Source organism: Vulpes vulpes, chromosome 8 (assembly GCF_048418805.1).
Source record: "Vulpes vulpes isolate BD-2025 chromosome 8, VulVul3, whole genome shotgun sequence".
NCBI classification, from domain to species: domain Eukaryota; kingdom Metazoa; phylum Chordata; class Mammalia; order Carnivora; family Canidae; genus Vulpes; species Vulpes vulpes.
Window position 1 is genome coordinate 20,868,545 of NC_132787.1, and position 25,099 is coordinate 20,893,643.

The following is a 25,099-nucleotide window of genomic DNA, read 5'->3' on the forward strand; positions in this document are numbered from 1 at the left end:
ATATTTCTAATAAGAGTGATCTCACTGTGTTTTGAGACAACTGGTGTCGTTGCTACATAACTTAAATTTATTAAAAACTCTTAATAATTGAGCCACATATTTATGTCTTATGATTTTTGCCTATTTCTTCCTTCGTAGCAACATAGAACGATTCAATTCAGCAGAGATGTAGGTATTTACCATAAGTAACATATTCTCCTTGCTGATGATCTACTTTGAAATAATAAAATTATACAATTTAAAGAACTTAAGACCATCTAGATTGACCTCATAATTTTGCCTCTGGGTTCCAGAGAGATTAATTTGCTACCACAGGGTGACTTGCCTAGCTAGAAGCAGAGCTGGGAAATCTGCTGTGGTTCAATCCAGTGCTTTTTCTCAAATTTGTTCTGAGCTCCTTCCTATTTTCAGTACACTTTGGGGTTCTCTCTAATATGTCAGTGTTCTAAAAGTATGGCATTTGGGATGGAACCCAGTATTTCAGGCAGGATCTAGCCAGTGCAAGGCAGATGATTATTTCAGTAGAAGTTCGGAGAACAATCTTACTTAAAAGGCAAAAGAAATATTAATATGTAGTGGCATTCATGCCACCTTCTACCTTTCTCTTCATGTTGCTCTGGAATCATCTCTACCAGGTTCTTTTTGTTTACTCTTGGGTAAAGCTCTCTAAAGAGTCTTAATTTGTATCTTTCATATTCCTGTTTGTACCTTCTTACCTTTTATTTTGCTAAGACCCATAGAAGAAAATCTTTTAAAAAACTGTTTTCCTTTAAATATATTTTTAAAGATTTTACATTTATTCATGAGAGACACACACACAGAGAGAGAGAGAGAGAGAGAGAGAGAGAGAGAGAGAGAGAGAGGCAGAGACACAGGCAGAGGGAGAAGCAGGCTCCATGCAGGGAGCCATGCGGGACTCGATCCCGGGACTCCAGGATCATGCTCTGGGATGAAGGCAGGCACTAAACTGCTGAGCCACCCGGGCTGCTCTGAAAGACTTGTTTTTAAGAAACTGGTGCTAGGATTCACACACCTGATTGCATTCTGATTTCCTGACAGACAGTATCCATGTTCTGGAAATATACCCAATTTAGGGAGGCAGCAAAGGTATTTCACTCATTGAAAGATGTCTCACTATCTTTCAGAGCATTTAACAGCAGCCCACTTTGGTGTGTGTTCCAATATGGAATAAAATTGTTGTTTGTAGGGCAGAAATGCTTCCCTTTGCCTTTGTAACTCATTGTTTTTTCAAAGTCAGGGGATTTGAGTCATTAGAAAGCACCTGAAAGTGGCCAATGTTAGCCTCAGACTACATTTTTTCTTTTGAAGAAGTTTCCAATTTTGCTATCAATTTCAAGATTCTCTAATGGCCAATTGTACTCTAAGTGATGTATTGGCAGAAATGAAATTAGACCAAGAAATAATTTAGAGGTGCATCTAAATGCAGTGATGCGTCATTGCCTTATCTATCACTGCTTAACAGGACAAATCAGAGTATTTTATTTTCAAATAGATCACTTGATTGAGCCATTCTCTCCCTTTATGTAGCTTACCAAATAGGTTGGAAGTAGGAGTAAAGGTAAATTTTATATGTACCTTGAACCACACTTTCCAAGTTCTTTAATTTGATGGAATTGAAGTTTTCTTTGGTTGGTGACTTGATTCTAGAGATTTCTTGACTTTTTTAAGTTGAATGAGCCATTGAAATGTCTTATTTTAAAGTATTCTTTTTGTATGGCCTTATTAGCTAGCATTGCAGACAAGTAAGGACTATATATTACTCTATAAACCTTACCTTTTGTGACCCTTTTCCCTCAGTTATAATTCTATTTTTTCTCCTCAACTTTCAGGCCAAGTTATTGTGGTGGTGTCCAATGGAATGAATATTTGACTATTCTTGATTGATGGTTGATCCCTATGCTGCATCCTACTTTTTGCTCTTTAAATCATGAGCAGCATTTGTCATAGTTGATCAATTCCCTCCTGAAACACTTCTTCACTTGGCCCCCAGAATATACTTTCCATTCTGCTTGCCCCCCACTCATTGCCCACTCATTCTTAAGTTCCTTTGCTTTTTCTTCTGAATCTTTCTAGATTCTAAATATTGGAATGTGATAGACTTAAACCTTAGATTTACTCCCCTGTCTATAATCCCTTGATTGCTGATCTCAATACTCTCCTGTCCTTAATACCAGACTGACTGATGCTTGGATCCTTCTCCTAATGTCCAGTCTCACATATCTAACTGCCTGTATGACATGGCCACTTGGCTATCTAACTTCCAGCTCCCCATTCATTCCTATATCCCACTAAAAATTAATTCCTTCTCAAGTCTCTGGCTTCTCAGTAGGTGACAATTCCATTATTCAATCTACGTATTCAAGCAAAAAGTCTTGGTGTTAACTATAAACTTTGTTTCCTAACACTCTAACTCCATTCCTTTAGCAAATTCTACAGACTTTAACTTAAAAATATTAACAAAAATATTTAAAATCTGACTACTCCTGAACACTTCCATCACTACCGTCTGCTCCAGAATACCATTAACTCTCATCTGTATCATTGCAGTAGCCTCATAACTTGTTTCCCTGCTTTCACACTTGCCCTCCTTCATCTATTCTTGATCCTTCATCTACACTGCAGCCATCATGATTCAAAAGAGGAAGAATAATGTTGGTTCAGGTCACTCCTCTGTTTAAATTCTTCCCAAAGTAAAATAGCTGCATGATTTGGCCTCTCCTCTGGCTACCCTTCCCCTTGCCCATGTCCACTTAATCTCCCCTAGCTAGCTCTCTGTTCCATCTAATGGCCATCTTGCTGCTCCACAAATATGCCAAACACATTCCCATCTCAGCACCTTTGCATCTGCCTGGGATGCACTGGTCTTCCAGGTATCCTCAAGACTTCTTCCATGTTCCTGCTTTAAAGTCTTCAAAGAGGCCTTCATTTACCACCCTGTGTGCAGCAACTTCTTCCCTCTGCTCCCCCCCTTCACTTGGCTTCATTTTTCTTCGTAGAGCTGATCTCCATGTGACATTTTTGTGTGCATTTGTATTTGTTCCTACTGAAACAAACACAGGGCAGGGACTTTGTCCATTTGGTTTACACCTGACCTAGAACAGAGTCTCACACATAGTAGATAGTATGTATTTGTGGAATAAATAAATAAATAAATAAATAAATAAATAAATAAATACATGTCTGCTGAGGTGAAAAATATTTAAGAAGTGAATTTGAAAACAAAGTAAGTGTAGTCTTCACATTGAATTAAGTGGGTATGTCAGTGGAATGAAATAAATATGCATAAACAGTTTTACATATGTAAGATATTAATATATGATCAAGAAATTATTACCCACTAGTAAAGAAGTATTAGTTATTTTCAGGAATGAGCAAACTTTCTCCATGAACAGGAAGGTAGTTAATATGTTAGCTTTTCAGACCATTATCACAACGGTTATAGCCATTACTAAAGGGAAGGGTGCCATAGACAATATGTAAACAAGTGGATATAGCTAGATTTGTCCAATGGGCTGTAAGTTTGCTTATGCATGGATTATTAAAGTAATAATATAAGCTCCATTGGGGTAGTAATTCTCATATATTTTATTCACTGACAGATCCCAGGTACATAGAACATTCTTGGCATGGAATGGACATTCAACACAAATTATTGATTTGAACTAAATCAAAATGACGTTTGAGGACACTGGCTATTTGGGGTGTAATGAACTCAGCTTCTAACCTAAATCATATAATAGCATAAATTGCAATTAGATTAAGATTTTAGAGGTAAATGTGGAACAATAAAAATGGATGCAAATGTAGGTGACTATTTATGTCTTTGGATGAGAAGGTTCTTTTTAAGCATGAAAGCAGTGAATGAGAATAGTTAAGGAAAATAATAGACATTTCATTTTTTGAAAATTTCAAACACAAGCGCATAGAGTATCACACATAGAAATAAAAATATCAAAATAAGGAAAAAGTTACTGAACATTTTTTAAAAAGCTTAATAATCTTTACATAAAGAACTTGGAGCGCCTGAGTGGTGTAGTCGGTTGAGCTTCCGACTCTTGGTTTTGGCTCAGGTCATGAACTCAGGGTCATGAGATTAAGGCCCATGTCTGACTCTATGCTGAGTGTGGAGCCTGCTTGGGTTTCTCTCTCCCTCTCCCTCTGCCACCCAGCCTCTAAAATAAATAAATAAATCTTTAAATCTTTAAATAAATAAATCTTTAAACCTTTAAAGGTCCAATGCTTTAAAAAGAAAAAAAAAAGAATATATATATATATATATATATATATATATATATATACACACACACACACACACACAGCACTAACAGCCTAATAATGAAATGGTCAAGACTCAGGCATTCATGATTTATAGAGGAAGAAATACAAGTAAACCTCTGAAAAAATAGTCAACTGTTAATAATTTTTTAAAAATACAGAGAGGAATAAGATCCAGTTTCTAACTATCAAAGTTGTAAGGGCAAAAAGATAAAAGTAAAGAGATAATATTAAATGTTGGTTCACATACTTTGCTGATGAGAATGTAAATTCATGCTGTCTTTCTGAGAAGCGTTTTGGTAATACATTAAAAGAAACCTTCATACCTTTTTAATGTGTCAAATAATTTACCTTCCAAGAATCTGTCCTCAGGAAATAATTAGAAATGATATCAAGGATTTATGGTCAAAGAAGTTCAACAGGCTTTTATAATAATATACAGTAAGAAATAGTTTCAAAATTTAATAATAGAGAAATGGTTCAATAAATTATGATATATCTGTAAGATTGATGTTATAGATCATTGAGATTATTTTTTGAGGATGTTTAGTAATGTGGGATGTGCTAATGGTTGAGTGATGAGTATAAAAAGAAGACAAAACTGGTTATCTAGAATAATTTCAGTTACATAAAATATAAATGGCAGAGTGCACAAAGATTAGAAGAAATTATTCTAAAAGGTTAACCATGGTTTTATCTGTATTTTTGTATCATAGATAATTTTTGTTTTCCATTTTGTGATTTTTTATATGTTTTCAGTGTTCCTACAATTAATATATATTGATACTAGGAAAAATATTATCTTTTTAAAAAATGAATGTAGACTTCTAAGAAAGCCAATTGAGTGTATGAACTGATGACTCACATAAAGGGAGATGTAAAAAGTGAATGTTTCGAAGTTTTGGCCTCATGAATGTAGGAATGCAAATTAAAATAAATATGTGATATCACCTCAGCTATTTAGAGGAACATGTGTACTGTCTACAAGGAATACAAAAATGATCCTTAGGATTTGTATTCCTTGAGTGTGTGATCAAAATTATGTTACGGGCACTAGAGTTACCCTATCCTATAGAGTAGCAGCTTGCCACAATTAAATTTAAATTTTAATTAGGTAAAATTATATCAAATGGAAAATCAGTTCCTCAATAGCATCAGCCACCTTTCAAGAGCTCAATAAACACATGTGTTGGACATCACAGATATAGATCTCCATCATTGGAGAAAGTCTTATTGGACAGTGCTGCTCTAGCATATAGCTTTAGTAAGTCCATCTGTCATCTTTGAAAGAGTAGTGGTCACTTTTAGAGTGGAGGAGAGAAGGGATATCATATTTACAAGGGGAGAAATGTCAGACAAAATTATGTCTAGAAATGTTTCATATTTGTTTCTCAGCAAATGATCTTATACCTACTATGTACTTAGGTCCTGCATGTGGAGTGATGAGCAAGTCAGACTAGCTTTCCATGTCCAGGAACTTATATTCTGCTGGTGGAGACAGATTTTCACTTGCTCTTCCCTGGAAACCTCCAAGGCTGTTTCCTCACTTCCTTCAATTTTATGTTAAAATGTCACCTTATCCAGAGAGGTTCCTCAAGCAAGTTAGGTAAAATAGTAATCCTCAACCATATCCACTCTTCCTGCAGCATAAAAAGAAGCTGTACTTATCCCTGTACAGCTTGCCCTTCTTTACTTTCCTCTAGAGTATCCTATTTGCTCTATTTTCTATTTTCCATTTATATTATGTATTTATTAATTTGTCTATTGGATGCCTTTCTTGATTAGAATAACTCTCATAGAGTAGGGACTTTGTTTTGTTTGATTCACTGTCCTGACTTGTAATCCAATATTTAGCTTTAATTTAATAATAATTTAATAATTTAAAGAAATAATTTGAAAAATAGTGATATATGGAGTTTGGGATTATTTTAATATTTTACAGGTATTTTAAAATATTTAAAAAATAATGACACATGGAATATACCAGAGAGATTTAAATAGTAATTAGTGATATAAGACAAACCTCAAGCACCCTAAGAGTGAGACAAGAAATCAGTATTTAGTAAATGTTTGGAGGACAGGTGGATATCAATATGGGGAAAAATTGATCAGAATAGAATCCATGAGTTAGGTCACTATAGCAGCAAACTCTCAGATAGTGTAAATAGTTAAATGGGAATCAGGACACATATATGGATGGAGGAGGACTCCAATAAAAAACTAGAACAAAATGTGTAGGATATCCCTTCTGTGGAGGGGAGTTTTTTTCTTCTTTATGTTAAGTAAATAGAAATGATCTAAAGAAAAAATAATGGGCAGCCCCGGTGGCTCAGCGATTTAGTGCCGCCTTTGGCCCAGGGTGTCACGCTGGAGACCTGGGATCGAGTCCCATGTCGGGCTCCCTGCATGGAGCCTGCTTCTCCCTCTGCCTGTGTCTCTGCCTCTCTCTCTCTCTCTCTCTTTCATGAATAAATAAATAAAATCTTAAAAAAGAAAAAGAAAAAATAGTGCCTGAGTTCTATTTTATTTGACACAATGAAATGTGATGAAATGAACATTCTAAATAAAAGATTGGAATGTGAAAAATATATGTGAAATGACAGTCAAAAAGAGCTTATTATGAAAAATATGTTAAAATGATACGTAATGTATCAGTCATTATCCAGGTCTTACTTCGAGTGGTTAGAAGATTTGAATCATCTGTACGTGACAAAATATAGGCATGAAGTGATTACGTGGAAAGTGCCAAGACTCGTTAGTGATGCCAGAAACACAAAATGACTTTTAGGTATCATTAAGCGGGCAAAAATAGTGATAATTTACAGTTTGAGCAGTCAGTTTCAGCAGGAGCCAGATGGCATCCTCCAGGAGATCTGGGCAGTGTGAAAGTGACCAAGAAGGCACAGGGGAGCACCCAGGAATTGGGGACACTGCAAAGCTATTTGCACCCAGGGGAAGACGCAAAGGCAGCACTGTTGTGATTGGGGAAACTGCGGTAGAGCTCAGTGGGAGCTGCACCCAGAGATGCAGACACTGCCAAAGCCTCTGTGAGGAGAAAGAGATGGGATTGGAGGCAGAGACCCAGTAGGTACCTGAATTCTTATTCTTCCACTCTGTTCTGCCAGGACCATACAACAGCTGATCCCAACCAGAGCCTGAAAACAAGAGCTAGTTGGTAGTGATGAGGGACCATCCTGTGCATCTACAAATAGGTTGTAGATAACATTGTCTGTTTATTACTTTAGGGCCTCAGCCTCGCAATGGTATAAAACTGCCTATATATCTTCAACTGCTGACTCCTCTTTTGGTGGAATATATGCCAAAAATCTGAAAGTAAATAGAAGAATTTTGCACGATTCATTATGGTTGCAAAAAAATTTAGGAAAATCACATACAAGTCTGGCAAGAACGAAATAAAATAGAAAAATAAGAAAAATGATTTGTATTTTTGGTTATGTATACCTCAATTTATTCCAAAAATGGATTAAAACATGATGGTGCATTGATATGATGGAATAAATTTAACCTTTTAAAATAAATGTTTGGAGAGTCACATGGGGCATGCTTTAAAGGAAATAGTGGTATGTGAATAATATGTGCAAATAGATTGAAAACTTGAAAATATGTGTATTACACATAAAAGTTAATTTAATGTGATATAATATTTTTGAATCATTTCCAGTGTTTATTGGAGTGAGGCAGTAAAAATAAATAAAAGACAGGCTGGATAAAGAAATATTGTTATTATTAGGATTCTTTTTTTTCCCCTGGAAAGTTTTAAAAGCTGGCTTCTTATATCTCTTGCTTATCCATGATATTGCAATGTAGGATGCAACGTTCTAGAGGTGCAAAAATATTATCATTCATATGGGGCAGAAAAAATATCTTGAAAAGTTGTTTCGAATTTCTTGTTCAAATGCATTGAGCAATAGAGTCCACCTAGTTTTGTAAACTAGCTTTTTGAGGAAAGTCTTTATCTAGAAATAGATTACTTTTACTAATCCATTGACTAAATAAAGCAAATTTCTAAGTGGTTCTTTAGCAAATGTCCAGTTGCAGGTAATTCAATGTGATACCACAATAACTCTGCAGAACCCCACACAATTGTGTGAAATGTCACTGGATGAGGAAGGTTATTTGAGCTGGTTATTGTAGAATTGGTTGGCTACCTCTTCATCTTTAATATATTCTTATCCTACAAATCAGAACTTTTCAATGTAAAAGCTAATAGTGGAAGGATACAAAATGAAATAAATCCTATATCATATCCATCATGGGAAACCTAATTTTATATTAGTTCTGAGACCACATTCAATTTTAGTTCTGATGTTCCACAATTATAACCTAACCCAAAGTTAACCTGAAACAACATGAGTCTTTCTATTCTTTCTTACTCTTTCATTTTAAAAATCAATTGATTTATTCATTTTCCAAGCATTAATTGAACATGTTGTATATGCCAGGCATTATGTTATATTCTTTAACCCTAACTAAATGCATAATTTGGCATGATCTATTTCCTTCAATTGCACTGTTCCCTGCAATAACTGTGAGATTATCTCTAATACAACCCTGTCAGGTAGGTGTCATTTAATAGACAAGGAAAAAATGAAGAGCCCTGCTGGGAAGTGACTTAGAAACAAAGCAATCCCTCCCTATCCTCTTTTTCCTCCATTCAGCAAATACTGTTATTTCCCCAACCAAAACACTGGGACACCTGTGTAAGGAGGGAAATTTACTCTTTTGTGAGCTTATTTGTGTGAAAGATTTTAAAGCAATATGCAATATAAAATTAAATTATAGTTACTTATTCTTTTGATTAATCACCTTACTGAAAAGAAAAAGAAATGATGCAGAAATTTGGATTGTCTGAGAACATCTGAAACATCTGGCCACCATATTTTCCCCACCATCACTGTGCGAATATTTAAACTTTGTTACTCTGCCCCAGTTTTTCAAGAGTTTCTCACACCCTGTGCTTTCTCCCTCCCACTTTCTTCTTCTTTTTATCTTCATGTTTCTTTTTATTACCCAGCTTTTTTTCATTTGTTTTTAATCATGTATCTTAGCTTTTGCAATTTGTCTACCCTGACATCCTTGGAAATTTGTGGTTTGTTTCACAAAATGACCAATTTATGCCTCACTTAATCACATATAAAAATCAGGGCAGGAACCAGGCCTGTGTTCTTTTCTGGTCTATCCTTAGCGTGAGTATGGTCTCTTCTTGCTCAGCCCTACTCAGAAGGAAGCATGCAAAGGCACACTCCCATGCTTCCCAGAGAATCTATGGATGAAAAGGTCAAAAGTGTTGGAAAGAGCTTTATCTTCTTTTAGCTTTCTGTTTTCCTTGCCAAATATTTTCTGTTTGCATCCTCCAGTTTGGGCTAGGTATTATAAATGAAAATATGTAGAATATCCATTAATCACATTCACCACTTTCTTAGAATGACTGTTTCTCTTTGATTTCTTCACATTGAGTGGAAGGGTGGTTTTCCAGCAAAGTCATGCTTGGAGACAGAGGGAGAAGATTGGTGTACAAGAGTAGGGAGAAGCAGAGTAGGGACGAAGGGACTGGAGGGGAGGTCTATGAAAGAATTCTGATCCAAGGATAAAATGACAACCAATGTAAAGGAGCAGCTACACCAGAATGATGAAAATTTAATAGATTTTCAGCAAAAATGTGTCTATTCAAAGCAACTTTCAAAAGCAGAAGAAATGTTACAAATAACAGTATCAGATCAATTTTTACAAGGTTTCAGTTAGAATTCAAAGATGTGATAAGATATATTGAGCTGTTCAATTTTTCTCTCCAGGTTTGCAACACAACCACAGATAGGAAACACGCAGACACCTTCTTGGAGAAGTGTGTTACAGAGTCAATAATGAACATTGTGAGCGGCTTCTTTAATTCCCCCTTTTCAGACAACAGTACCAGCCTCCAGGTAACCTAAACAAATACAGGAGCATTCTGACACAGAATTTATTTTACCATATTTGCATAAGAAAAGACTAATCTGGTCAGCAAGTCATTTCCTACACTTCTGGAGGTCACTTTTCTCTCATATTATTGATGTTTAATCCATTTCTGAGTTTACCAAGCTTTATTTTTAAGAAGCCTCATCTTCAAATTGAATTATTCCTGTTCTTCCTCCAAGCGTAATAGAAACATTCATGTCAGTACTTTGGCTGTTTGCCAAGTGTTGCAATAAATGATTCTTTAAATGGATAGGCATTTTGACTCAGTAAATTGACTTTAGTAATTTATCCTGAAAGAATTAGCAGGAATTTACATACTGAAATTTTCATTCAAGTATTCATAATACTTACAAATTGACATCAACCTTAAATGACCACAAATAGGGGAATAGTTAAATAATGGTGTATCTGTCAGATGGCTTGTTACATAGCATATGGAAATCATGTTTTAAAAGAAATATTTATGACTAAGGATGATTATGAAGTAATATTATGTGAAACAGTCCCTAGAATTGCATTATAGTATCATCCAACTCTGCATGTGTAAAGAATATATGTGCATATATACACAGAAAAACTCAGGAAGTAAATATCTTCAAAATGTTGATACTGATCATCTCTACATGGTAGGGTTATTGGTGATTTTCATCTCTGTGGGTCCCAAAAATTCTGTAGTAATTTTGTATTATTTTTATAAAAAATATCATTTTTTATTATATTTTCTTTACAGAAAACTTTTGAACTATTAGAACCATATGAAATTGTTTTTATAGGTCAAAATTGTTGTCTCCTGTCTTTGCTCATCATATGAAACAAAAATATACAATCAATCAAACAAACAAACAAACTCAGAACATTGCTCTATTTATATGTGGAAATAAACCAGAGATTATTAAAAAATACTTAAATTCATGTGTTCGGCTTCAAGAAATGCCAATTTTTTTTCTGATTAACAATATAAGTAAAATGCAAGTAATCGATTTTCTATTGCATTTGACATGGTGCTTGTCATGAATGGGTACCTAATAAATGTTTGTTGAATGAGATATTCTGTAAATGGCACTGATGAGCCTATTTTGAAGAGCCTTTTTGATAATGCATAGATGCCATGTTAGGAGTTAGGCCTATTTGCATACTTTCTTTTTGTTTTCAGACACATCAGCCAGTTTTTATTCAGTTGCTGCAATCTGCCTTCAGAATTTACAATTGCACCTGGCCAAATCCAGCACAGAAATCCTCCGTGGAGTCTTGTATCAGAACTTTGGCTGAAGTGGGTAAGCCGGAATGTCGAGTTTTACTTACTTTTACATTTTGTTAAAGAAATCAGACTTTTGGCTAATAGCCAATACAAGCAGCTTCCCAGTTTACAACTTAATAAAGGTATGGTTTCTCTAAAGCTGAAGAGGTTTAGAACTTCAGTTCAGAACTGAAGAGCAAACAGTTCTGAACATTGCTTACTTTTGGGGAAGGGAATATAATTATTGTATTTCTTTTTTCAAATATTAAAAATTTATTTATTGAGTTTTAATTGTATTTCTAATCTTAATATTGTATATAACACTCTAACATAGCTTGGTAAGATTTTACAGGAATGAGTTTAGTTTAATTGTTATCTCAGATTTCATTATGGAATTGTCTTGCCTGTTAAGTAGCCTGACATACTAATACCTTCATAGGGCAGTGGGACCTTTTGAGGGTTTTTTAGTTTTCTAATTTGGCCTGAAATCCATTAGTATTAACTAAGGGCCTGTTGTATACAGAAGCCTTCAGAAATTACAAACGAAATGGAAGGCAAAGGGATGATTATAGCTAAGTGAAAGTTAGTAGATTTTAGAGGGAGTTTCTCATAAATTCCTCTTCCCTCCCTCCCTTCCTCCCTCCCCCCCTCCCTCCCTCCCTCCCTCCTTTCTTCCTTCTTTTCTTCCTTCCTTCTTCCTTCCTTCCTTCCTTCCTTCCTTCCTTCCTTCCTTCCTTCCTTCCTTCCTCCTTGCTTCCTAGGTAATTAGGGCTGTTCTCCAGATGGCGGAGGGGAGCAGGAAAAAGAAATACTGGACTTAAAAAAACAAACAAACAGATGTGCCTGACCACTTTCTCAACTAATGCAGCCCTGGGAAGGGCAGCTTATAGTGTCTGTCATCACCATTAACATTTATTGAGCACTCACCATGTGCATTGCTAAGGAATTTACTTGATTTGTTTCATTTAATACTTGGATAGGTTCTTTGGTAATTTACATTGTACAGTTGAGAAAAACAGAATTATCCAGATTAGGTAACTTGGCTAGGGTTATAGTATATGCTCAGTAAATATTCGATAAATGAATCAATGATTTAACTAATTAATGACCATGTAAAATTGTTTTGTCTTTCTCCCACCTACAGTTTGACCTAAGTGACTATATATTAACAAGATTTAATGACTGCTCAAGTTTAATTTGAACAAGTAACAAACTTAAGATAACCTAAGGGATCCATTTAAACATTTTATTTTTACTTTTTTTTCAACTTAAAAATTTTAGAAGTAAGAAACTTAAGGGAGTTCATCTCAGTGATTAATTATAAATAAGTATTAAACTTGACAGATTTTCTGTATACCAAAAAGAAACAGAGACTACACTGTGTAAAACACATTATTCACAATTGCAACAAAAATATCAAATACTTAGAAGAACAGCTAACAAAAAACATCAGAGAATAATAGTATAAAACTTTTTTGAGGGCTATAAAAATGTTTAGTAAATGAAGAGCTTTACTATTATTGGATTTAAAAAATTCCTTTTGTGAGGATGCTGGCTCTCCTCAAATAACTGATAAGTTTAATGCTTCAACAGGCTGTGGACTCTCCTCCCTCCTCACAGCCCACTTGGCCTTAGGTACCACATGTGGGGTCAGACCCTGCAAGGATGTGTCACCTGGGAGTGTGGTCTCTGACACTCCTCTATGAAGGCACCCTCCTTATCTCCTGTAGGTTCCAACAGTCTACCTCAGGCTGCTGAGGGACCTTTTTTCCACGGGGGGTGGCCTCTGTGCTGAGTCACTCCTTCACATGCACACCCGCATCACCTTTGTTACCCTGTACCAGGCTGTCCCCGCACCCCATCAAGTTCTGATTCTCCACCCTGTGCAGCCTCCACTGCACAGGTACCTTCCACTTCTTTTTGGGTTCAGAAGCTCTGGGTCACTTAATCTCTCTGTGCACTTCTTCCCCAGTGCTGACACCTACCTTTGCTCTGCTTCTCCTATAGATTTTAGGACTAAACCCTTCAAGAAGGAAAGGGAAGAAATAAAGAGGCCACAATAGGTATTGTGTCAAAAATAAAGAACACAAAAGAGAAGCTCATTCTTACTTTAAAAAGATCCACATAACAAAATGTCCAGATGGGTATAAATAAAATATTAACATTGATTATCTCTGAGCAGTGAAATTATAGGTGAATCTGGTTGTGTCATTCATGCTTTAGTGTAACCTCTGAGTTTTTAATAATATACTTTTCAAGCTATAATGAAACAGTACTAAAAGCATTTTTATTTGGATGAAATCATCTGTGGAATATACTAACCATTAAAAGATAAAATCCAAAGGAAAAGCAAAGAAATAAGCTGATGTTATTTTTTTTCTACATAGGAGTACATTGTCTTTGCTGCCAAGTATATTTCTATATTTTACATTTTAAGGCAGCCTCCTCTCGTCTTCCTTCTTTTTCTCTCTATCCTCCGCCTCTTCCACCTCCTTCTTTTTCTTCTTGTCCATCTTGTCCTCCCCCTCTTTCTCTCTCAGTATTTATTTAGCAAATGCAGTGGTGGTGGTGGGGGGGACACCAGTTGGCCCTACATAGAACATAGAAGGCATACTGCTCATAACGCTTAAAAATTGAGCTGAAGAACGTTAAGCCATAGAGGAGACCCCACGCTGTGCCTCCCATCTCAGTTCCCACTCCAGTGGTTTCTTGTGAAGTCAGACCAGTTCTTGCACAGCAGGATGGCTGAGCTTTGGGGATTTAAAATAGTCATCAATTTATAAAACGTTTTCTAAATAAATAAATAAATAAATAAATAAGTCAGCAATACTCTCTTAGTCTCAAGATAACCTTTTATTTCTGTTACAGGATTTCATTTTCTACCAAAATTCTGCTGGCCCAAACCTCATGAATTAGCAGGATATTTTAGTGACTTTTTGTATGCTTTAAAGAACATGTGTGGGGCAGCCCGGGTGGCTCAGCGGTTTAGGGCTGCCTTCAGCCCAGGGCCTGACACTGGAGACCTGGGATCAAGTCCCACGTCAGGCTCCCTGCATAAAACCTGCTTCTCCCTCTGCCTGTGTCTCTGCTCTCTCTCTGTCTCTCTCTCTCTCTCTGTCTCTCATGAATCAATAAATAAAATCTTAAGAAAAAGAAGAATATGTGTGATAGGAAGTCAAAAATTAATTATATCTAAGCCTGTAACCAAGGTAGGTTTGGAAGAGCGAGGCTTTGGTGTAAAATCTGTTTTACCTTTGTGAGAAGGCCCATTTTCTTTCTCTTCCTGGTTTGTTCTTTCCACTTGGAGCAGTTTGGAAGCCCTAGAAATTCTATCCCCATGATCCCCTTGCATGTGTACCTCTCCTTCCTTCTCCATAAAGGACTGGACCACTGGAGGAATTATTCAGTGTTCTCTCCTTGTGTCTTTCATCACCTAAAGAAATGTGCCGCCAGAGTAATCTTTTTGAAGTGAGGTTCTCTCTGTTGGTTTAAAAACATCAACAACAGAGTCCCTAGCCTCCAGCACTATCCCTTTGTCTAACTGAGGACAGACTTCTTGTCACATTCATGGCCTTTACAGCACAGCCCTGCCTCACCTCTTTGACCTCCTTGCTCTCTGATTCCCCACACCTGTGTGACAGTGGACCAGTCTTATGCCCCATGCCTTGCTCATGCTGTAACTTACTTTCTTATTCTCTTTTTCCTTCTTTTTCATTCTCTTTTTTCTTTTTCTTTCTCACACCAGTTTCTACCATTGCTACCTGTCATCACCTTTCCTATTATTCAAAAATTTTTATTCAAATTCCTCTGTGAAAGCCATTCTTAACTCTCATATCTAGAGCTGAGCTTGTCCCCATTTGACCACTGACACTTTTCCTATGGTCTTTGTTTGATCATGGCTTATCCCATCCTAAGTCCTCCTCTTATTTCCCCTATTAGACTTTGAGGGATGATGATTATGAAGTGCCAGTCACAAAGACATGAATAAAAAAAACATTGTCTAGGATGGAGAAAGTGAAAAGCAAATCCTGCTCTGCCATAATTAGACCACATCTTCTTTTGTTTGTTCATGGATGCTGTGCCTAGAAAAACAGGATCAAAATGAAAGGCATTCAGAAATGAGCATCCACAATAGGAGAGTGACCTAAACCCACCTTATTGGATAGTGATTGAAAACATTTGAAATATTTAGGCAAAGGAGAGAAGTCTGAGGGAAGACAATAATCTTTCAACCTTTGAAGGTGATAATGGACTTCTTTTTATAGGAATAGGGTTATAACTAATATATGGCAGCTGCAAGGGGCAGATTTTTGTCCCACTCTAAAGAACAACTATTTTACAGTCAGTACTCTTTTAAAACCTTACTGGTCATGTTTGATTTTTCTCTTTTGTTCACTTCCATTAAAGAGCAGGTTCTATTGGCTCCACTTCCAAAATACATTTTTTCCCTTATCTTTCATGACACCCTTGTCCAAATTCACCATCATGTGTCATGGGTTACAGAACCATCTTCTTACTGAACACCTACCTCCACTCCTGTTTTGCTACCATCCGTTCCCTACACAGTATTTAGAATGATCTTAAAATGTACATCAAATCGTTATCACTTATCTACTGTTATTACACTTGAAATTTGTATTCCTTACCATAGCTTAGAAAGCCCTCTATCATCTGAGCCTCCTCTTCTTTTTCTACCTTTCCTTCACTCTTCCTCCCCCAACTCTGCTACTCCACCCACACTGGTCTTCCCCCTGTTTCTAATCCATACCAGATTTTTTCTCATCTTAGGACATTTATGTGGGCTGTTTCCTCTATCTGGATTCTCCCCCCACAATTGTCACATACTTAGAATAGAAGTGCTCAGTGAAATGTTCCAGAACATCCCATATACAGTGTCCCAGCCTCTCCCTGCTCCTTACCCTATTTTATTATTTTTTTTCCTCTTAGCATTTTCACTATTTGAAAGCATCTTGTCTGTTTATTTAGTTACTTTTCCATCTTGTTCTCTGCTTTTCCTCTTAGAAGATAAATTATGAAAGCAGGGACTTTGCGTTATTTACTGACTGTTAGGACCTGAAAGTGCGTGGCACTGATTACACAGGTTAATGAGTGTTTGTTGACTGAAAATAAACCATGGGCTAGGAATATTGCAAATAGTGAAGTTTAGGCTTAAGTAACTCATCCAACTAATAAATAGTTGAGTTGGGGGGTATCTGGGTGGCTCAGTCTGTTAACCATCTGCCTTCAGCTCAGGTCATGATCCTGGGGTCCTGGGATCGAGCCCTGCATTGAGTGGGAAGCTTGCTTCTCCCACTCCCTCTGCCTGTCACTTTCCCTACTCATGCTTAAATAAATAAATAAAATCTTAAAAATAAAAGTAGTTGAGTTGGGTTTAAAATCCAGATTTTTCCAAGTGTGAAGTTTGTGTTGTACTGCATTACCCCAGAAGTCGTACCTTAGGAAGCCCTAACATATAAAGTAGAACTTGGCAGTTTGGTTCGCTGAGTAGGAATTTATCTGAATTTTACAACTCAGGTGCGAAAATCATTTTTGTGTTTCAGTGACTCTTTAGGAATACAACGAGGCTCTACCATTTAACACAATTCAAATATGTTAGAATTTATAATATTGGAGAAAACAAAAAGGATACATACTTAAGCAAAAGTCAAGAGAACACTGTTTTTATAAAGGAAATGTTCAGGGCATTTATAAATTGGTAAACACATTCCTATAAATGCAAATATCTATTATAGATCTTCCTCAACTTATAATGGGTTACATCCCTACAAATCCCTCCTAACTTGAAAATATCCTAAGGTCTAAAATACATTTAATACATCTAACCTACTTAACAAAATAGCATAGCCTAGCCTGCCTTAAATGTTCTTGGGTCATTTACATTAGCCTATGGTTAGGCAAGATAATCTAACACAAAGCTTTTATTCCTTAATAGAATGTCAAATATCTCATGTAATTTATTGAATATTGTACCAAAAGTAAAAAACAGAATGATTGTATGGATGCAGAACCCTCATGATTATGTGACTAGTCAGTGGAACTGTGGCTGCCACTGTCCAGAGTCATGAGAGAGGATTCTACTGCATATCACTAGCCTGGGAAAAGATCAAAAGTCAAAACTCAAAAGTACAATTTTCTACTGAATGTGTATCACTTTTGCACCGCTGTAAAGTCGAAAAATTGTGAAGTCAAACCACTCTAAGTCAGGGACGTTCTTGTTGAGTTAACATTTATAAAACACTTCACAATTTGTAAAGTGCTCTCAAGTACATAAGCTCAACTCATCTATCATCAAAAATTCTTAATTCTCATTGTTATTTGTACATTAGATACAAAAGGTAGTAAAAGGCAAGAACACTTCTTTAGTCAGTGCTTACATTGCTGAGAGCAGTGAGTGTTTATTGAGTGTCAGATAGTGTGGTAAACTTTATGATGTGGACATACTTTTTACCCCATTTTACAGTGAAGATGTGAGTTCAGCAAGGTTAGGCAGCTTGTCCAAGGTCACACAGTCGGGTGGGGACAGAGCTGGGATCTTCTAAATGGATAGGCTAACAGACATTTGTGATGTTCTACTATCACAAATCAGTTTAAACAAGCCTTACCTGTTTTATGCCTTTAAGATACAAAATACAGATCAAGATTACCATCTTGATTTAAGGTGTATATGAAATGAATGCATACAATTTTCAGAAAATTTAAAAAGAAGGTAAGGAGATAGTGAATTAAGTTAGTAGGTGTTTGAGAGGAAGTCCTCATAGAAAAAGAGCGCTTCCTATCAGTTATTTGTCTTTTTTTTTTCCTTAATGAATACTCCAAAAACTTTTATCAGCTACTATCAGATGTATTGAGGCCATGATAGTTGTGCATTTATTATGTCACGTTCAGTTTTTCTGATAAAACTTCATAAGCATTTAAAATGGAAGCTGGGGCAGCCCGGGTGGCTTAGCGGTTTAGCGTCGCCTTCAGTCCAGGGCCTGATCCTGCAGACCCAGGATCGAGTCCCACATCAGGCTCCCAGCATGGAGCCTGCTTCTCCCTCTGCCTGTGTCTCTCTCTGTCTCTCATGAATAAATAAATAAAATCTTAAAAAAAAGAAGCCCTAAAAATCTATAGAACTTTGAAAAAAAAATGGAAGCTGTGATCAATTGTGAATGTACCATGTGTATCATGTTAGGTTTATCCAAACAAACTTCCTAAGCTTCTAAAAGCTGAGATGCTTTTGAAGATTTGTATCTGCAGAAATTACCAATCATTAACCTCCATTGCTACACTTTCTTCCAATTTATGTCAAATTTGAAATTGGTAGGAAGATACAGGGTCTTAAGTGATCATAAATGTGAATTCCCAGGCAATGTCATCAGCTGCAAGGGTGCCTAACTGGAATGTAAGGCATACACATGTCTATCATTCTCTACCCTCAATAACGTAAAGTAAGGCTGGTTTGGGAGCAAGTCAGGATGGGGACCTCTGGAATAGATGCACACCATGGTGTTCACTGAGATTTGAGAAATGTTAGGGCCATTAAGGCCATGTCTTTAATGCTCTTGGTCAGTTCCTGTTCCTCAGTTTACTCTTGTATATAAAGCACAATAACACATGTTAGAAGTAATTTGAGAAAAAGAATCCAAAAATTACTCCCATATTATTTCACTTAAAAAAGAATTTTGCTCCATGTGTTTCATAATCTTCAAATGATTTGGGGGGATTAATGTTGGGTACTTTGTTGGCAACAGAATCTTTTTTCCAAATGGAAATTCTGTAAAATATCTTCTACAAATGGTTTGAATAATGAACATCAATCTTCAAGCCAATTGTTCCCAAAAAATTTGAACATGTAGAAAATAGTAACCCTTTGAGGAGAGAAATTCAGTGTCTATTAAACAACCAAATCTACTTTTAATCTACCTAGGGTGTTACAGTTGATTGTATGATGAGTTTGAAATAAGGCACCCCCGTAACTCTAGTTTTTAAAAACATTATTCCTTTTTAAAAGTTAAAGCTGAATAAGCTACAAGATAGGACAAAATCCTATAATATTTTTCACGTATTCATTGATTCATTTGATTTATAATGACCCTTGTTTTCTGAAACATACTATTTTAATTGTTTGGCAAATAAAATCTCAAACTGTATTTCCTGCCCTCAATAAATTTCTAGTACATTGGGAGTAAATATAACAGGTACAGAAATCACAGAGCAGAATAAATGTCTTAACTAAGCAATACTAAATACCTGATCTGTTATAGTATTAGAGCCTGAGGTAGTGCCTAAAGCTCAGTAGATACTCAATAAATATTTATTGCATGAATAAAATAAATGGATGAATACAAATAAATGAGTCAGTATCCTACTCTTATCATTGACTGCATAGTATCTTATTATGTGCCTATATTCTAAATTATTTAACCCTATTGGCTAGATATTTATGTTGTATCTAATCATTTCAGATATGAGGGAGAATAAGGTAAATACCTATGAGTAGAATTTCTGGGTATTTAAATTTTGACAGGCACTGCCCTCTGTAGAGATCATTTAATTTACATGTCACCAGTGATGTAGGAGAGCATTTTCCCCCTTGGTAACATGTCATCATCAAATTCTTAGATCTTTGCCAATCATATCGTTATCAATAATATCCTTATAATCATAGAAAATATCTATGTAAATAAATAAAAGTATTGTCATATATGTTTCTCCTTTAATGAGTGAAGAAAAAAATCTATCCATATTATTGAGTCATTGGTATTTCCTTTTCTGTGGCTTGTCACTTATACTTTGCCTACTTTTTCTAAAGGTTTTTTTTTTCTTAACAGTTTCTTAATCATTATAACCCCGTATTTATTAAGGAAATATGCTCTTTGCCCATAAGTAACAATTTAAAAAAGCTTTTTTCATTTGTCATTTGAATTTTTATTTTATTTTTTGGGTGTACACAAATTTATTTTCTATTAGGCTTACAGATTTTCTTTCATCTTCATGATGGCCTTGATCAGTCTGAGATGTTTTTTAAATTCCCATTGAGAGTTTTCATGGTTTTAGTTTGTTTGTGTATTTGGTGGGGCTGTGTACAATTTCGATCTATCTGGAATATATTTAGTTATAAGGTAGAAGGTATGGAATCAGCTTTATTTTTTCCAGATGACTGATCAGGTGTGCCAATACTAGTTATTGCATAACCCATAAAATTATAGTCTTTATTCAATTTGGGGATTAAGTGAGTATACTTTGAGTGCCAAACAGGAAAGATGCATTTCACATCTTTAATGTTCTTTGCATTTAACAACACTAGTGCTTCGGTAGAGACTTACTTCGTATATCGTGACATGGTACAGAAAAAGACACCACTGCCCACTCCATTACACCTTCCTTGTGCACCAACTGTTCTGGTTCCTGTGGGCCTGTCCCGTAGGGCTTGACAACCAAGCAGGTGTTCTAATTACTGCTGAATCTTGCTGTTGCCTTTCCCCCTACCTGTCAGTTTATCTATCTAAGCATTTTTTTCCATGGCACCTATCACTGCAATATGTGTGTTCTCAGAGATTTTGTTCTGGCAGATACCATCAGTGACTTTGTCTAATTAAAAAATTTCACATAATGTGCAATATTTAATGAATAATGATTAGAAATAGACTTCGATTACATCTGAAAATCACTACAAAGACTAGTCATATCCAGAGAATCTTCAGGATTTATAAGCTTAATTAGTAGCTTAGCCGAATCATCAAAATACCTGTGAATAAAGATAGCTCATTTTAGGGAACTAGCTATCTCTAGGCAGAGCTCCACAAAAGATAAATGCATTAATAACAGCCCATCCTTTCTACTATTAGTTTCTAGAAGAACTCCATATACTTACTCTGTGACAAAACATCCTTAGCAAGATAGTATCCCAATTGTATTCTAATTTAGAGGAGAAATAAGAACATTTCTTTTTTACATTTTAAACTTTAATGGGACTCTTTCCATTAAAGCACACAGTTGAAGTTAATGTTACAGGCCAGAAGAATGACTGCTGTAGTAAATTCATTAATTCTTTCTTAATGAGAGAGGGGGAACAGGGAATAGCCAGGAATTCCCAAAATACATTCTAGTTCACATTTCAATATACTGTACTATTTGTACCAGAATTTTCCTAATTTAATAAAAGCAAGCTAAGTTTGGGTTATATTTTTGTTTGCATTTGAAAAATATTCTAGTTATTGTTTTGTAAGTGACATCATGAATTAGTTCTTTTCCTAGTCACAATTTTCTTTTCTGCTTTAATTTTTAAATAATATATGGAAAGCTAATTAGCATTGTCAGTTTTGCTTTTGAATTAATATTTATAATATTTTGACAGTGCAGAGAATATATTTCAAGCCATTCTTTTAAAGGGATTAATATTTTTATAATTGCCTGAAAAAATTTCATCGTTATTTCCATGGCTTACTTATTTTAACTCAAATTCTCTTTTCCCCAATTGCATAGTTAATTTTCTTTTATTACTTAGAAATTGTGATTTAGCTCTTGGCTAGAGCTTACCTTAGGCAGGAGAAAGTAAAGAGCTTTTCTTTTATTCAGTTAAATTGTAATGCACAATTTGTGCTAGGACTAGGACAGGAGACTAGAAAATACCCAATTAACTTAGTACAATTTGGGGAAACCAAACAAACAAATGAAAAACCCTTTCGACAAAGTTTGGGATAGCTAATTCTCCTGAGCCTCGTCTGTCCATGCTGTTGGCCATAGTGGAGTAGTGGCAACAACATTTGGGGTGGGTGTGTTTCTCCTGAGATCACTAATTAGAAGCTTGCACTGCTGAGAACAGCAGAGGTGCTGCCATTGGACTGCCTCTCCACTGGTGTCATTAGAAAAATATTCATTGAGTACTTTGCGTAAGTTCTATTGATAGCAACAACGCTTGCTTGATGGTCAGTTGTATCTCATGTACCTGATTCCTAAAGGGGAGATAAATCCCAATTCCCTCCTCTATATTTTAAATGTTGGTGTAAACTTCATTATAATATATTTTGACGAACATTGAAGTTTATAAATTTTTGTTTCTTCTTTGCTTAGAAAATAACATATAACAGCATTGTCTTCTGTTTAACTTTCGTTCAGAGCAAGCCCAGCTTATGTGTAAAGCAGCCAGAAAGGGATGAAAGTCTCGCCAGGATTTGATCGTGGTGCAGGATTGAGTATTTATAAAAATATGTGCAGCTTGGCAGTGCTCAGGCCGTCTGTCCTTCAGATGGAACAGGAGTGCCGTTGCTCTGCTGTGTGTAATGGACATAAATGGAGACAACGTATGCTTTGGAAAAGGGACATTTACAACGACTATGGGAAACCATTCACTAGGGAAATGCAGTTGATTCTTTAGGGTTACCTGAGAGCAATATTTATTATTTCCTTAAATTTCAGCTAGAGCTCTTATTTAAATTGGTGCCTTCTTGTGTTGGTAGCTAAAATTACCTGTTTTCTTTCTTTTTTTTTTTTTAAATTACCTGTTTTCAAAGAAGTTTTAAAGTATCTTTCAACTTCAGAGAATTTTCGCCAGTAGAACTAGTACTGCCTACTGTTGTTGTGGTTTCCTTTTATTATATGAAGCAAGACCATTCTCTCTTTTCGTTTCATTTGTTAAAAAAAGTCTTCCAGAGACTATCATGATTTCTATATCATATCCTTATATCTCTGTCTCTTGATTTAATAGCTGTAAATAATATCTATATCTCCATGCTGAAAGATAAGGAATATAACATTGCCTTCATTTTGACCTCTTCTCTCCCACTCTGTGTTCTAATTCCTGCTTAGGTGATTGGTTTTATGTTGTTATGATTTCTGAAATTTGTATTCTATTTGGAAATACAATGAAATCTTTTATAGGATGTTACAATTTAAAAATCTCAGTGATCAGAGCTTACAATACTCTGATACATAAATATTTTCTTCACTCTATAGCAATTAGAGACAAAGATGCTGTGTGATGATATTGAGACTTTACCAACTGGGAGAAAATTTCCTAACCATTAGTATCTAATGGATCTTCCTTCACTTGTGTCTTGCTTTTTCTTCTTCAGGTTCATACTCAGTTGCCATGATTTCTTGTATTCACTTTGACATTTTCTTGGATTCCTTTCTCCCTTTTGTTGAGTGATTTTCATGGTGGGTTTAGAGAAAAAAATTCTGAGACTCACATGTTCTGACATGTTTTTAATTCAGATATCACTTTTGATTTTCAATTTAGATGGATATAAACTCCTAGTTTCAAAATTTGTTGCCCATTAGCTCTTAAAAATATTATTCTCTTGTTTCTAGCATACAATACTGATGGTGAGAAGTTTGGTATTGCCAATCTCTTTTCTATAGAAATCCTCTTTTTTCTCTGGAAGTTCCTGCATTTTCTCTTGGCTGTTGGCATTTAAATTAGTTTTGTCGGGCAACCATAACAGATTTCCAGAAGTAGGTGGCTTACAATAATAGAAATTTCACAATTTTGGAGGCTAGAAGTCTGAAATCGAGGTGTCAGTGGCGACATACTGAGACCTCATGCGTTTTTCTTCAATTCCATTGTTTGCTGCCAGTCCTTGGCATTCCTTGCCTTGAAGCTCCATAAATCCTATCTCTCCCTTGATCTTCACATGGCATTCTTCTCCCTGTGTGTCTGTTTCTGTTACCTCTTTCTTATAAGAACACCAGTTGAATTGGAAGAGGGCCCACCCTAATTTAGTATGACCTTGTCTTAACTTGAATACATTTACTAAGACCCTATTTCCAAATAAGGTCACATTCACAGGCACCTATGATTTAGACTTGAACATATATATTTGGGTAGCACAATCAACCCATGATAGCAGTGTCAGTTTTTACCAGAATATGGTCAATATGCTTATTTAATCCTGTCAAACACACAGTGCGCCCTTTCAGTTTGAAGACATGCATCTTTCTTCAGATCAAGCAATTGTCATTTATTATTTTCTTAATAATTTCTTCCCTTCTATTGTCTCTGATATTTCTTCCTGAAACTTATATATTTTAGATATGTGACTTCCTGAATGACTCTTTCTATTTCATATTCTCTGTTTTGATCTTTTATGCTTTATGTTCTAGAAGATCCTTTGACTTTCCCAGATTATCAACTTGGTCTTTATTCTTATCCTTTTCTTTTTCAGCCATTTTGAAATGTTTATTTGTGCGATTATATTTTAATTTCCAAGATTTCTATTGCTGATTTTCTAGTAGTATATACTCAATTTTCTGAAGACAATAATCAGAATTATTTAAATATTTTTCGTTCTTCCCTGAATCCTTTCTGTTTTCACTGGACCAGTTATTCTTAATGCTCTTAGTTTTCTCTATGATTCTTGGTGGTGTGATCTTGGTTATAAAGGCTTGTGCTGACTGTATGGGATCCACTGCAGTTTTGAGGGTCTGTTTCTCTGCTAGCATTCTTGTATAAATAACACATCTGACCCAGAGTTTTGGGTAAGGGGCTGAGAAATGATATGCAGGCTTTCCTTTGGGGTGTGTGTGTGTGTGCGCCTGTGTGAAGCAGAAAAACAGCTGAGAATACTAACAAGGGGTAAAGTAGGA

General features: G+C 35.7%; 1 protein-coding gene across 2 annotated transcripts in view; it reads left to right on the forward strand.

The window, feature by feature from the left end:
- ITPR2 (inositol 1,4,5-trisphosphate receptor type 2) overlaps positions 1-25,099 on the forward strand; it is a 259,178-nt gene that overhangs the window by 221,547 nt on the left and 12,532 nt on the right. For both annotated transcript variants that reach the window (XM_072765722.1, XM_072765723.1), the window contains 2 exons: positions 10,110-10,238; positions 11,426-11,546. In XM_072765722.1, coding sequence (XP_072621823.1) covers positions 10,110-10,238; positions 11,426-11,546 — 250 coding nt within the window. The remainder of the gene's footprint in view (positions 1-10,109; positions 10,239-11,425; positions 11,547-25,099) is intronic.